The 13,818-nt window shown below is 41.6% G+C and overlaps 1 protein-coding gene across 5 annotated transcripts in view; it reads right to left on the reverse strand.

The window, feature by feature from the left end:
* Positions 1-4,620, reverse strand: part of LOC106562197 (transcription factor 12) — a 95,011-nt gene extending 90,391 nt beyond the window's left edge. For 2 of the 5 annotated variants that reach the window (XM_045689166.2, XM_045689163.2), the window contains exons 1-3: positions 4,341-4,620; positions 3,511-3,599; positions 3,065-3,137 (exon numbers count right to left, since the gene is read on the reverse strand). In XM_045689166.2, the coding sequence (XP_045545122.1) occupies positions 3,065-3,137; positions 3,511-3,582 (145 nt within the window). In that variant the 5' untranslated portion in view covers positions 3,583-3,599; positions 4,341-4,620. The remainder of the gene's footprint in view (positions 1-3,064; positions 3,138-3,510; positions 3,600-4,340) is intronic. The other 3 variants (XM_045689164.2, XM_045689167.2, XM_045689168.2) reach the window with 3 other exon arrangements.
* Between the last annotated feature and the right edge of the window lie 9,198 nt (positions 4,621-13,818).

Consider the following 13,818-nt stretch of genomic DNA (forward strand, 5'->3'; position numbering starts at 1 on the left):
CAAAATGGAAGGTATGATCACTGAAACCGAATTTCACTCAAAAATGAAGTAGGCCTATTCAGCAACACTTTACATAGCATTAGCTACATAGAGCGCTATTAAAGGATGGTTGGGAATATATTTGACATAACGTAAACAGACCCAAATTGATATATATTGATAATGCTCTGTATAGTTGTTAATACTTATGAATGCACAGTGAATGCTTTACCCAAACTGATTGATGAAAGTGCAAGTATATACAGTGACGGCAGGTAGCCTAGTGGTTTGAGCCAGTAACCGAAAGGTTGCTGGATCGAATCCCTGAGCTGACATGGTAAAAATCTGTCATTCTGCCCTCTGACCAAGGCAGTTAACCCACTGTTCCCTGGGCGCCAAAGATGTGGATGTCGATTAAGGCAGCCCCCCCGCATCTCTCTGATTCTGAGGGGTTGGGTTAAATGCGTTAGACACATTTCAGTTGAAGGCATTCAGTTGTGCAACTGTCTAGGTATAGCACTTTGTGACATCGGCTGATGTAAAAAGGGCTTTATAAATACATTTGATTGATTGATTGACCAAGTATCCCCCTTTCCCTTCAGAAAGTATTCAGACCCCTTGAATTTTTCCACATTTTGTTATATTACAGAGTTATTCTAAAATGGATTAAATAAATAACAATCCTCAGCAATCTACACACAATACCCCATAATGATAAAGCGAAAACAGGTTTTTAGAAATGTTTACAAATGTATTAAAATAAAAAACAGAAATACCTTATTTACATAAGTATTCAGACCCTTTGCTATGAGACACAGAATTGAGGTCAGGTACATCCTGTTTCCATTGATCATCCTTGAGATGTTTCTATACAACTTGTATGGAGTCCACCTGGTGTAAATTATATTGATTGGACATGATTTGGAAAGGCACACACCCGTCTATATAAGGTCCCACAGTTGACATTGCATGTCAGAGCAAAAACCAAGCCACAAGGTCAAAGAAATGGTCCGTAGTGCTCAGAGACAGGATTGTGTCGAGGCACAGATCTGGGGAAGGGTACCACAAAATGTCTGCAGCATTGAAGGTCCCCAAGAACACAGTGGCCTCCATCATTCTTAAATGGAAGTAGTTTGGAACCACCAAGACTCTTCCTAGAGGTGGCCGCCCGGCTAAACTGAGCAATCAGGGGAGAAGGGCCTTGGTCAGGGAGGTGACCAAGAACCTGATGGTCACTCTGATAGAGCTCTGGAGTTCCTCTATGGATATGGGAGAACCTTCCAGAAGGGCAACCATCTCTGCAGCACTCCACCAATCAGGCCTTTATGATAGAGTGGCCAGACGGAAGCCACTCCTCAGTAAAAAGCACATGACAGCCCGCTTGGAGTTTGCCAAAAGGCAGTTAAAGACACTCAGACCACGAAAAACAAGATTCTCTGGTCTGATGAAACCAAGATGGAACTCTGAATGCCTGAATGCCAAGCGTCATGGCTGGAGGAAATCTGGCACCATCCCTACAGTGAACCATGATGATGGCAGCATCATGCTGTGGGGATGTTTTTCAGCAGCAGGGACTGGGAGACTAGTCACGATCGAGGCAAAGATGAACGGAGCAAAGTACTGAGAGATTCTTAATGAAAACCTGCTCCAGAGTGCTCAGGACCTCAGACATTTGCTTACATTTCTAAAAACCTGTTTTTGCTTTGTCATTATGGGGTATTCTGTATACATTGATGAGGGGAAAAAACTATTTAATCAATTTTAGAATAAGGCTGTAACCTAACAAAATTTGGAAAAAGTCAAGGGGTCTGAATACTTCCCGAAGGCACTGTACTTAAAGCATCAATTCAGCACCGACTTGACCTGGATCCCAAGCTATTTACTTCTGTGGAGACAGCATCCAGAATAGGAAGTGAGGATGTAAAGTACTATGAAAAACATCCGAACACTTCACCAGGCTTTTCACAAAAGCTCCCTTTTGGCCCCATTGTCTTACTGTTCAGTCCATTGTCTTGCAGTTGTTTCCACTAAAAGTGTGTCCTTTAGAACTAACGAGGCTTTGTCGCTTTACGTAAAACAAGTATCGAGGAGATATAATGCTTGATTGTGCTATGGATTCATGTGTTGGAGCCTTTACAGCGAAGAAATTATCTACATAAAAGCAGGGAATTTAAGCAACACTTATTAAAACATCTACGCCAATGAGGCAAGCTGCATCAGTCTAAACAGCCCACTTCTGCATGAGAAATGCTCCCGGCTAAAAGTACACTACATCAGATCACATCCTCTAGTCATTGAGCCTGTGAGATAGATGTGTGAAGGCCACATGAATGGCCAGGCCTTTAGGGACGTGGGGCTGAGGAACTCACTGCCTTTTTCAAACAGCTCAGCACTGGGGGACGGACACATGCATATGAAGCACCACTTGATGAACAGGAAGTAACCCCATACTGTACTTACAACACAATTGATAGACATTGGATATCTTTGGCACAGCTTTTATATGTTGCACAAATCTAGGGAGCAATATATCACAAACACAATCAATGCCCCACTGTCAACATGAGCAAAATTGATTTTGTGTCATAATCAATAGAAAATGGATATGCGAACAAGCCACAGAGATCTTTCTGCACACAAAACACAAGGAAGGGTTATAAAGTAGTGATAATTACAATTATATTACACTGTCAGAGCTGTTAGGTCGATAAGCATTCTTTCACATATGTCAAATAAGCCTAAACCATTCCTTATTTCCACATCTTTACAGCAGTCAGTCTACGATAATTCCACGTGGAGGTGGCATGTTTCAGAGTGCACACACACACACAGACACACACACACACCGCTGAGGTGGGAAATTAATAGTAATACAATGTTGAATATGAAACCTTGCTCCTTTGGCTTTTCACAAAATGAATAACACAAATATTCAAAATGCAGTGGGAGACATCAGGAACACTCATATGAACAGATTTCAAACAGCAGTGGTTAGACAAGACACAACAGGGGGAGAGACAGGACCAGGGCTAGAACTGAACAGAACAGAACATATTAAAAATAGGTTTCTGGGATAAAATCCTACCTGGTGCACTGAACTGGCTGCTTCCAAGGGTGGTTGGCCTGTTTTTCCCACTATTTACAGGTGGAGAAAACATCTACCAGAAGAAAAGAAATGGTCTGAAAAATGTGACTCTGAGACAAATTTATATTTTGCCTTTGATAATCATGCATCTGTTACAAGCTGTTCAGACTTCCTGTGTTTCATAATCAATTTCTTCACTGGAGAGACATTGACTGATACAGAATAAAGTGGGCTAAATAACAAACAAATAAAACATTATAAAAAGATAGATAGATAGATAGATAGATAGATAGATAGATAGATAGATAGATAGATAGATAGATAGATAGATAGATAGATAGATAGATAGATAGATAGATAGATAGATAGATAGATAGATAGATAGATAGATAGATAGATAGATAGATAGATAGATAGATAGATAGATAGATAGATAACTGTCCTACCGCGCTAAAATCCAGCAAGTCACTCAATTCCTTGTCTGTTCCGATAGCGGCAATCCGCTGTTGAGGATTCATCCTGCCAATCTTTCGACCTAAAGAAGAAAGTTTGTTTGCTTAGGTCGATTTTTTTTTTTTATTGTCCTAATTCCTTGATAAAAAAAAAAATTCTCCATTCATTAACGAACTTCAGTAAAGTGCAATCTCATTCTAGATTCCGATTGAAGTTGACAAGGAAGATTCCCAGAACACGTCGGTTCAGAAAATAAATCTGCACAGTGACCCTTGACATTGCTGTGCGAGTTAATTGATCAAAGGTAAGCTACTGCAACAACCGATGAAAGTAATTGTAATTGACCCCTTGTCATCCACGCTCCCTTTTAGAAAATGTTACTGCACATTATGACAACTGAACAGAATGAAAAGGAAAAGGTAGCCAATACGTGGTAAGGAAATGCCATCTATTTGGAATGGTACAGGCACATTGAAAATGCTTGGCGCTGCGTGTAACACCAGTGACACACTGAGACCTGCAGCATCGTTTTTCAAATGTTTATCTGACTCCCCAAACGCTACATTTGTATCAATCTTCCGCGACAGACTAAGTTACAAAATAACTAACCTACTGTAGCTTTTCAAATCAAGGACTAATGAATGATACGCTATACAATGTTGCTTTGCAATAGTCAGTGATGAGCCACGAATTCGGTGTGTCATTAAATAGAAAGTGAATTAGCATGTTAAACAAAAAGGAAGATCCACCAATATGCTATAGGCTACAAATTCAGGCTGTGTAAAACGCCCTTTCAAGTAAAAGTAGTAAAGCCAATGCCAACCCTTTACTCCATACCAGCTCCAGTCTCTTGTATCCCAACTTCTTTCACCCAGTCCGAAACCTTTTTTGACAAACTCACTACAATATTTTACCTTTTCCCCTTTAAAATTCCAACTAGGGCGATCGGGTGTGGTAGTATGGAGCCTCGTTCTCTTGTAACGCGTCTCAAATACTGTAAAACAGTGATTTAGGTTGTAATAGTTAGCAAAATATCCCTATATGTCACTTGCGAGTTAACCTTAGGCAGACAGACATTTTTGCTTCGCAAAAACCTCAGCACCACAATGACATTCAGTGTTGTATCCTTCCGCTGAAACCAGTGAAACGATATCCCCGGCCTAGCCCACTACAGACACCACGCGGAGTGGTAGGAGATGAACACCCATCATATTACATTTAGCCTATCTTAATCAATCATTAGGCAAAATTATGTGAGACTAGTACAAAGAGATCGAAACCAGATTTTGTACGTTGTGTCAATCAGAGCATTGGTGTAATGAAAGGTATTGGTGGAGGAGTCTGGGGATATTTCAGACCTCTGAATTCACTACACTGGTGTTAGAAGTGGGATAACGAATAAATGAGTAGCCAATGAATGCATATGGACCGAGAGAGTGGGAAAGAGCGAGGTCACTTTAAGGTGGTTGCAACTAATTGGACATATAGCAACATTCTGGCCCACACTAAATGGGAAATGTTGACGCAGAGTAGGCCTAGTTTCTTTAAAAAAATACGTTGGAGTATCACAGTTATAACCTGTTTGTCCCTATGTATGTTAGCCTTGCTAATTGAGTCCGTCTAAAAGACCGAGAGCATTGTGTGCTGCAGTGTCATGTCTATCACGGTTGAAGCACACTCAAAAAGCAAGCATACGGCAAACTATTTTTATGAACAGCACAATAAGTCGGGACTACTTTTTTCTCTGTTCCGCTAAGACAAGAGGAAAAAAGGGAAAGAAAGTGGTGTGAAAAAACTGTAGACTACATGTATCGACATTATATATAATTATTAAAAAACAGATCGATCGGGTTATTAATTGGTAAAATGTTAATAGTGGTAATATTCTAGCAATTCGGCTGCATGCTTCTTCAGCCATTGGTGCCGAATGGGCTCAGAAAACAATAGAGTTGGGCCAGGGCCAAAACTCTAATGCAGGGGTTCTCAAAGTGCGGTCCGAGGTACTACAGAGGGTCTGCGGCCAGATAAATCATGTATAAAAAATGTACACATAATAGTTAGTTTTTTTGGCCAAGGGATCCATGTAATAAGTTTAGTATGTAATACAATAAAATGTTACATTTATCATCTACAATTTATGTACTTAACCCTGGGCAACATGGGCCTAGGAGGCTCACAGGAATATTGGTATCCACAGTACTTCACCAATTATAAATGTTTCAACTCAATACTTCTTGCATTTTTTATATAAATTGCCTGTAATTTAAGCTTTAAAACTACAACATTTTCTCTCTGCCTCATAGAACAATGTGTTAGAATTGCAGGATATTAGAAGATGCAACAACAAACAATATCTCTGCCCCATGACAAAATGTGTAGAATTACAGGAAATTAGCTTGAAAACTGCTAAATATTCTCTCTGATGCTAAGAGGTAGGCCTTTAAAATATTACTTCCCAGAGCCCAAGACTTGGTTCACCCAGCAATGCATGCACTGCCGAAGTCACAGAAAAACTCATTTTTTTCTCATTTGAGTTGTGTTCTGATTATGGGGGGGTCACTGATGAATTTTCTATCACAAAAAGGGTCCTCAGCCCCAAAAAGTTTGAGAACCCCACTTCTAATGAACAAAGGTTTGGTGTGCGATCAAAATGATAAATTGAAGATCATCTGTTGAACAAATAATCTGGTCCTACCAGGCTATTATGTTTTGTTTCCAACAGTAAGAAATGTCAAGAGAAGAGACATGACTCTTATGGATAATAGAAAATACTGCTGAATATTGAAAATATCAAATCTCTGTAGCCAGTGATCATCAGTAGCATATGCATACTGGATGTAGATACTTAGAGGAATTCAAATGCTTTGGTATTATACAGTTAAACATATTTATCCAATTAGTACATTTTGTGAATCTTTCTCAGCTTACATTTTTTCTTGGTAGAATAGTAGTATTTGCCTGGCTGCAGTCTGATAGGTCTACATCACCAGGTATATCTATCTAGTTATATATCTTATCTATATAATCACAGTGAAATCAAGTTGGGAAAATGCATAAGAAAATGTGCAGTTTGGTAAGACACTGCATCTAGGTTTAAAAATACCCCCAAACCAGGCTAACACTACTTGTTTAGATGTGGCCCACCTTGAGTAGAATACTGTAGGTCAAGCTTTAGCCTTGGTATTATGCTGTCCATTGTCCACTCAATGGGCCTCTACTGTATATCCACTTATTACTTTTCTGAAATCCAGACTGCCACCTGTTGGACAAACTAACCATGCTACTCATCACCAATGTGTAAAATGTATAATTGAATGTAGCTCTCATTAATGACATTTGTAGACCTATTTAATGGGCCTGCATGGCAACTGGCAATTTGTGTGAAGATTTTATAAAAATAACAGGAAACCCAAAGTTTATGACAGGCTAAAATGGATAACGTCAGTGTTGATGTTGCTAATCCATACCTTGTCTTAGATCATATTCAGACCTTGTGATTTTTTACTTACCAGTACGTCAATGCAAACTTGCATGGAGTGCATCAATTGTTTTATGTTAATTTAATTATAAATATGGGACCCAATCATGCTTGCCTCAGAACCAGAGAAACCTGGATTGGAGCCCCAGCTGGGTTAGCCCCGGATGTGCTACACTAGTGGGTGGCAGACCTAATGAAAACAACCATGCATCACATTACCAGATATTCTTTGGTATTATGCAGAGAACACCCATTAACCCATTAAATGAGTACTCTGACATTCGATTGGGCATTAGTTTGGACATATTTTGCAACTGTTCATACAATATACCACTTTGACACCCCCAACTGTTATGATATTTGAACATGCAGATTTAATGTAGCCTAGCCCATTCAAACCACAGGTGTCCCATTTATATGGAAACAGTCAGTCACAAAATGTGAAATAAGTCAAGCGGTATGAATACTTTCTGAAGGCACTGTAAAGCATTCATACCCTTGACTTACTCCACATTTTGTTGTGTTACAGCCTGAATTCAAAATGGGTTAAATATATATTTTTCAAAGTGAAAACATATTTTTAGGAATTTTAGCAAATGTATTGAAAATGAAATACAGAAATATCCCATTTCCATAAGTATTCACACCCCTTTTGCTATGCCACTCCAAATTGAGCTCATGTGATGTACAATTTCATTTGATCATCCTTGAGATGTTGCTATAACTTGATTGGAGTCCACCTGTGGCCAATTCAATTGTTTGGACATGATTTAGAAAGAAATACACATGTCTATACAAGGTCCCACAGTTGACAGTGCATGTCAGATGGAGCTAGTTTGGATCATCAGATGAGCCAGCAGAGGAGGAAGGGTGGAAACACAGGGCGAAGTGTTGAGATGGTGAAGAGAGTTGAAGGGGCAAGAGGCCACAGTTCTGAAGAAGATATGGCTGTGTATGCATCATCACCAGTTGCAAATGTTATACGTCAATCAAGTGATCTGGATGCACTTATTGTGAAGAAGGTGGATTTTGTAGCATTTTTAGCCACAGTAATTCATTGTACTACACAAGTGTCAAGGAAGCTGGACATCATTATACAGTGCATTCGGAAAGTATTGAGACCCCTTGACTTTTTCCACATTTTGTTACATTATAGTCTTATTCTAAAATGGATTAAATAGTTTTTTTTTACTCATCAATCTACACACTACCCCATAATGACAAAGCAAAAACATTTTTTAGAATAATTTAAAAAATAATAATAATAAACGAAATAATGAAATCACATTTACATAAGTATTCAGACCGTTTACTCAGTACTTTGTTGAAGCACCTTTGGCAGAGATTACAGCCTCAAGTCTTCTTGGGTATGACGCAACAATCTTGGCAAACCTTTATTTGGGGAGTTTCTCCCATTCTTCACTGCAGATCCTCTTCAGCGCTGTCAGGTTGGATGGGGAGCATCGCTGCACAGCTATTTTCAGGTCTCTCCAGAGATGTTCGATCAGGTTCAAGTCTGGGCTCTGGCAGGGCCACTCAAGGACATTCAGAGACTTGTCCCGAAGCCACTCCTGCGTTGTTTTGGCTGTGTGCTTAGGGTCGTTGACCTGTTGGAAGGTGAACCTTCACCCCAGTCGGAGGTCCTGAGCTCTCTAGAGCACGTTTTCATCAAGGATCTCTCTGTACTTTGCTCTGTTCATCTTTGCCTTCATCCTGACTAGTCTCCAAGTCCATGCTGCTGAAAAACATCCCCACAGCATGATGCTGCCACCATCATGCTTCACCATAGGGATGGTGCCAGGTTTCCTCCAGATGTACCGCTTGGCATTCAGGCCAAAGAATTCAATCTTGGTTTCATCAGACCGGGAATCTTGTTTCTCATGGTCTGAGAGTCCTTTAGGTGCCTTTTCCAAGTGTACTGTCATGTGCCTTTTACTGAGGAGTGGCTTCCGTCTGACCACTCTACCATAAAGGCCTGATTGGTGGAGTGCTGCAGAGATGTTTGTCCTTCTGGAAGGTTCTCCCATCTCCACAGAGGAATAGAGCTCTGTCAGAGTGACCATTGGGTTCTTGGTCACCTCCCTGACCAAGACCCTTCTCACCTGATTGCTCAGTTTGGCTGGGCAGCCAGCTCTAGGAAGAGTCTTGGTGGTTCCAAACTACTTCCATTTAAGAATGATGGAAGCCACTGTGTTCTTTGGGACCTTCAATGCTGCGTAAATGTTTTGGTACCCTTCCCCACATCTGTGCCTCGAACACAATCCTGTCTCGGAGCTCTACGGACAATTCTTTCGACCACATGGCTTGGTTTTTGCTCTGACATGCACTGTCAACTGTGTGACCTTATATAGACAGGTGTGTGCCTTTCCAAATCATGTCCAATCAATTGATTATACCACATGTGGACGCCAATCAAGTTGTAGAAACATCTCAAGGATTATCAATGGAAACAGGATGCACTTGAGCTCAATTATGAGTCTCATTGCAAAGGGTCTGAATACTTGTAGAAATAAGGTATTTCTGTTTTTCATATTTAACAAATTTGCTAAGATTTGAACCTGAACCTGTTTTCGCTTTGTTATTATGGGGTATTGTGTGTAGATTGCTGAGGAATTTGTTTTATTTCATCAATTTTTGAATAAGGCTCTAACGTAACAAAATGTGGAAAAAGTCAAAGGGTCTGAATACTGAATACTCACCTGTGCAGTAGGTAGCAGAATACACATATAAGTGTTGCAAACGCCATTATACCGAAGAAGATGTGCATGTCAGAAAGCAAGTGAATGTTTTGTGTCTGGAATGTATGGTCGATGAAATGGTGGAGCATGTGTCGCTATATTGTTGTAAGTATATTGAAGAATGGGAAAGATTGAAGCTTAGGGGCAAAGAGATTGGATGGCTTTGGAAGGGATTTGGTGGATGATGGAGGGTCTATTAGAAGTTAGTAGGGCTCTTTTTTATTTTCTCAGAAGTACTGAGTTCGGTAGGAGGATTTAGAAATGTTGTAAACCGTGATTGACCACAAACTCCAGCACAATAGGTGGGGCGGCATTCATCTTTAAAGTTTGTTTGTGGACCGCTATTATATCATAGAAGAAGAAGAAGAAGAAGAAGAAGAAGAAGAAGAAGTGTATGTCAGAGCAGAAACTATACATGAAGTCCAAGAAACTGTCCGTAGATCTCCGAGATAGGATTGGGATGAGACATATATCTGGGGAAGGGTATAAAACAATTTATAGAGTGTTAACGTTTCCAAGAGCCCAGTGGTCCCCATCATTGGGAAATTTAAAAAATATGGAACTACCCAGACTCTGCCTGGAGCTGGCTGTCCAACCAAACTGAGCAACTGAGCATGAAGGACCTTGGTCAGGGAGGTGACCAACAACCAAATGATTACTCTGACAGAACTACATAGTTCCTTGGCTGAGAATGGAGAATCTTACAGATGGACAACGGTCTCGACAGCACTTCACCAATCTGGGCTTCATGGGAGAGTTAACAGACACTCCTGAGAAAAAGGCACATGACAGCACGCCTGGAGTTTGCAAAAAGGCACATGAAAGACTGTATTAAACTATTTGGTCTGAATGCAAAGCGCTGTTTGGAGAAAAACAGGCACAGCTCATCACCCGTCTTAACACCATCCCTACCGTGAAGCATGGTGGTGGTAGGATCATGCTATGGGGTTGCTTTTCATTGGCAGGGGCTGGGAGACTGGTAAGGATAGAGAGAACAATGAATGTAGCCAAATACAGGCAAATCCTTGATGGAAGCTGCTTCAGAGTGCAAACGACCTTAGACTGGGTGGGCGAAGATTCACGTTCCAGCAGAACATTGACCCCAAGCATACAGCCAAAGCAATGCTGGAATGGCTTCAGCAGAAGAATGTGAAAGTCCTTGAGTGGCCCAGCCAAATTTGAATCCCATTGAAAATCTGTGGTAGACTTGAAGATTGCTGTTCAACACCGCTCCCCATCTAACTTAACAGAGCTTGCAAAATCTGCAAGGAAGAATGGGAGAAAATCCCCAAATCCAGATGTGCAAAGCTGATACAGACACCCAAGATAACGCAAAGTTGAAATGCAGCCAAAGGTGCTTCTACAAAGTATTGACTCAGGTGTACGAATACTTATGTAAATTAGATTTATGTATTTCATTTTCAATAAATTTGCTAGCATTTCTAAAATTGTATTCACTTTGTCATTATGGGGTATTGTGTATAGATGGGTGAGAAAATATATTTTGAGTATAGGTTGTAACACAACAAAATGTGTTATAAGTCTAGGGGTATGAGTACTTTCTGAAGGCACTGTGTATATAAAAATACACTGCTCAAAAAAATAAAGGGAACACTTAAACAACACAATGTAACTCCAAGTCAATCACACTTCTGTGAAATCAAACTGTCCACTTAGGAAGCAACACTGATTGACAATAAATTTCACATGCTGTTGTGCAAATGGAATAGACAACTGGTGGAAATTATAGGCAATTAGCAAGACACCCCCAATAAAGGAGTGGTTCTGCAGGTGGGGACCACAGACCACTTCTCAGTTCCTATGCTTCCTGGCTGATGTTTTGGTCACTTTTGAATGCTGGCGGTGCTTTCACTCTAGTGGTAGCATGAGACGGAGTCTACAACCCACACAAGTGGCTCGGGTAGTGCAGCTCATCCAGGATGGCACATCAATGCGAGCTGTGGCAAGAAGGTTTGCTGTGTCTGTCAGCGTAGTGTCCAGAGCATGGAGGCGCTACCAGGAGACATGCCAGTACATCAGGAGACGTGGAGTAGGCCGTAGGAGGGCAACAACCCAGCAGCAGGACCGCTACCTCTGCCTTTGTGCAAGGAGGAGCAGGAGAAGCACTGCCAGAGCCCTGCAAAATGACCTCCAGCAGGCCACAAATGTGCATGTGTCTGCTCAAACGGTCAGAAACAGACTCCATGAGGGTGGTATGAGGGCCCGACGTCCACAGGTGGGGGTTGTGCTTACAGCCCAACACCGTGCAGGACGTTTGGCATTTGCCAGAGAACACCAAGATTGGCAAATTCGCCACTGGCGCCCTGTGCTCTTCACAGATGAAAGCAGGTTCACACTGAGCACGTGACAGAGTCTGGAGACACCGTGGAAAACGTTCTGCTGCCTGCAACATCCTCCAGCATGACCGGTTTGGCGGCGGGTCAGTCATGGTGTGGGGTGGCATTTCTTTGGGGGGCCGCACAGCCGCACAGCCCTCCATGTGCTCGCCAGAGGTAGCCTGACTGCCATTAGGTACCGAGATGAGATCCTCAGACCCCTTGTGAGACCATATGCTGGTGCGGTTGGCCCTGGGTTCCTCCTAATGCAAGACAATGCTAGACCTCATGTGGCTGGAGTGTGTCAGCAGTTCCTGCAAGAGGAAGGCATTGATGCTATGGACTGGCCCGCCCGTTCCCCAGACCTGAATCCAATTGAGCACATCTGGGACATCATGTCTCGCTCCATCCACCAACGCCACGTTGCACCACAGACTGTCCAGGAGTTGGCGCATGCTTTAGTCCAGGTCTCGGAGGAGATCCCTCAGGAGACCATCCGCCACCTCATCAGGAGCATGCCCAGGCGTTGTAGGGAGGTCATACAGGCACGTGGAGGCCACACACACTACTGAGCCTCATTTTGACTTGTTTTAAGGACATTACATCAAAGTTGAATCAGCCTGTAGTGTGGTTTTCCACTTTAATTTTGAGTGTGACTCCAAATCCAGACCTCCATGGGTTGATAAATTGGATTTCCATTGATTATTTTTGTGTGATTTTGTTGTCAGCACATTCAACTATGTAAAGAAAAAAGTATTTAATAAGATTATTTCTTTCATTCAGATCTAGGATGTGTTGTTTAAGTGTTCCCTTTATTTTTTTGAGCAGTATATAAACACAACATGCAACAATTTCAAAGATTTTACTGAGTTACAGTTCATAGAAGGAAATCAGTCAATTGAAATAAGTTCATTATGCCCTAATTTATGGATTTCACAAGACTGGGCAGGGGCGCAGCCCTGGGTGGGCCCCACTGGGGAGCCAGGTCCAGCCAATCAAAATGAGTTTTTCCCCACAAAATGGCTTTATTACAGACAGAAATGCCGAGTGATGACAGAAGAACGCTATCTGCCCCAATGCATAGTGACAACTGTAAAGTTTGTTGGAGGAGGAAATATGATCTGGGGCTGTTTTTCATGGTTCGGGCTAGGCCCCTTAGTTCCAGTGAAGGGAAATATTAACGCTACAGCATACAATGACATTCTAAACGATTCTGTGTTTCCAACTTTGTGGCAACAGTTTGGGGAAGACCCTTTCCTGTTTCAGCATGACAATGCCCCTGTGCACAAAGCGAGGTCCATACAGAAATGGTTTGTCGAGATCGTGTGTGGAAGAACTTGATTGGCCTGCACAGAGCCCTAACCTCAACCCCATCGAACACCTTTGGGATGAATTGGAATGACAACTGCGAGCCAAGCCTGATCACCCAACATCAGTGACTGACCTCACTAATGCTCTTGTGGCTGAATGGAAGCAAGTCCCTGCAGAAATGTTCCAACATCTAGTGGAAAGCCTTCCCAGAAGAGTGGAGGTTATTATAGCAGCAAAAGGGGGACCAACTCCATAACAATGCCCATGATTTTGGAATGAGATGTTCGACGAGCAGGTGTCCACATAGTTTTGGTTATGAGTATACCGTATATATACAATATATACAGTACGAATCAAAAGTGTGGACACCTACTCATTCAAGGGTTTTTCTTTATTTTTACTATTTTCTACATTGTAGAATAATACTGAAGACATAAA

The sequence above is a fragment of the Salmo salar genome, chromosome 11 (genome assembly GCF_965601325.2).
Source record: "Salmo salar chromosome 11, fSalSal1, whole genome shotgun sequence".
Classification (NCBI taxonomy): domain Eukaryota; kingdom Metazoa; phylum Chordata; class Actinopteri; order Salmoniformes; family Salmonidae; genus Salmo; species Salmo salar.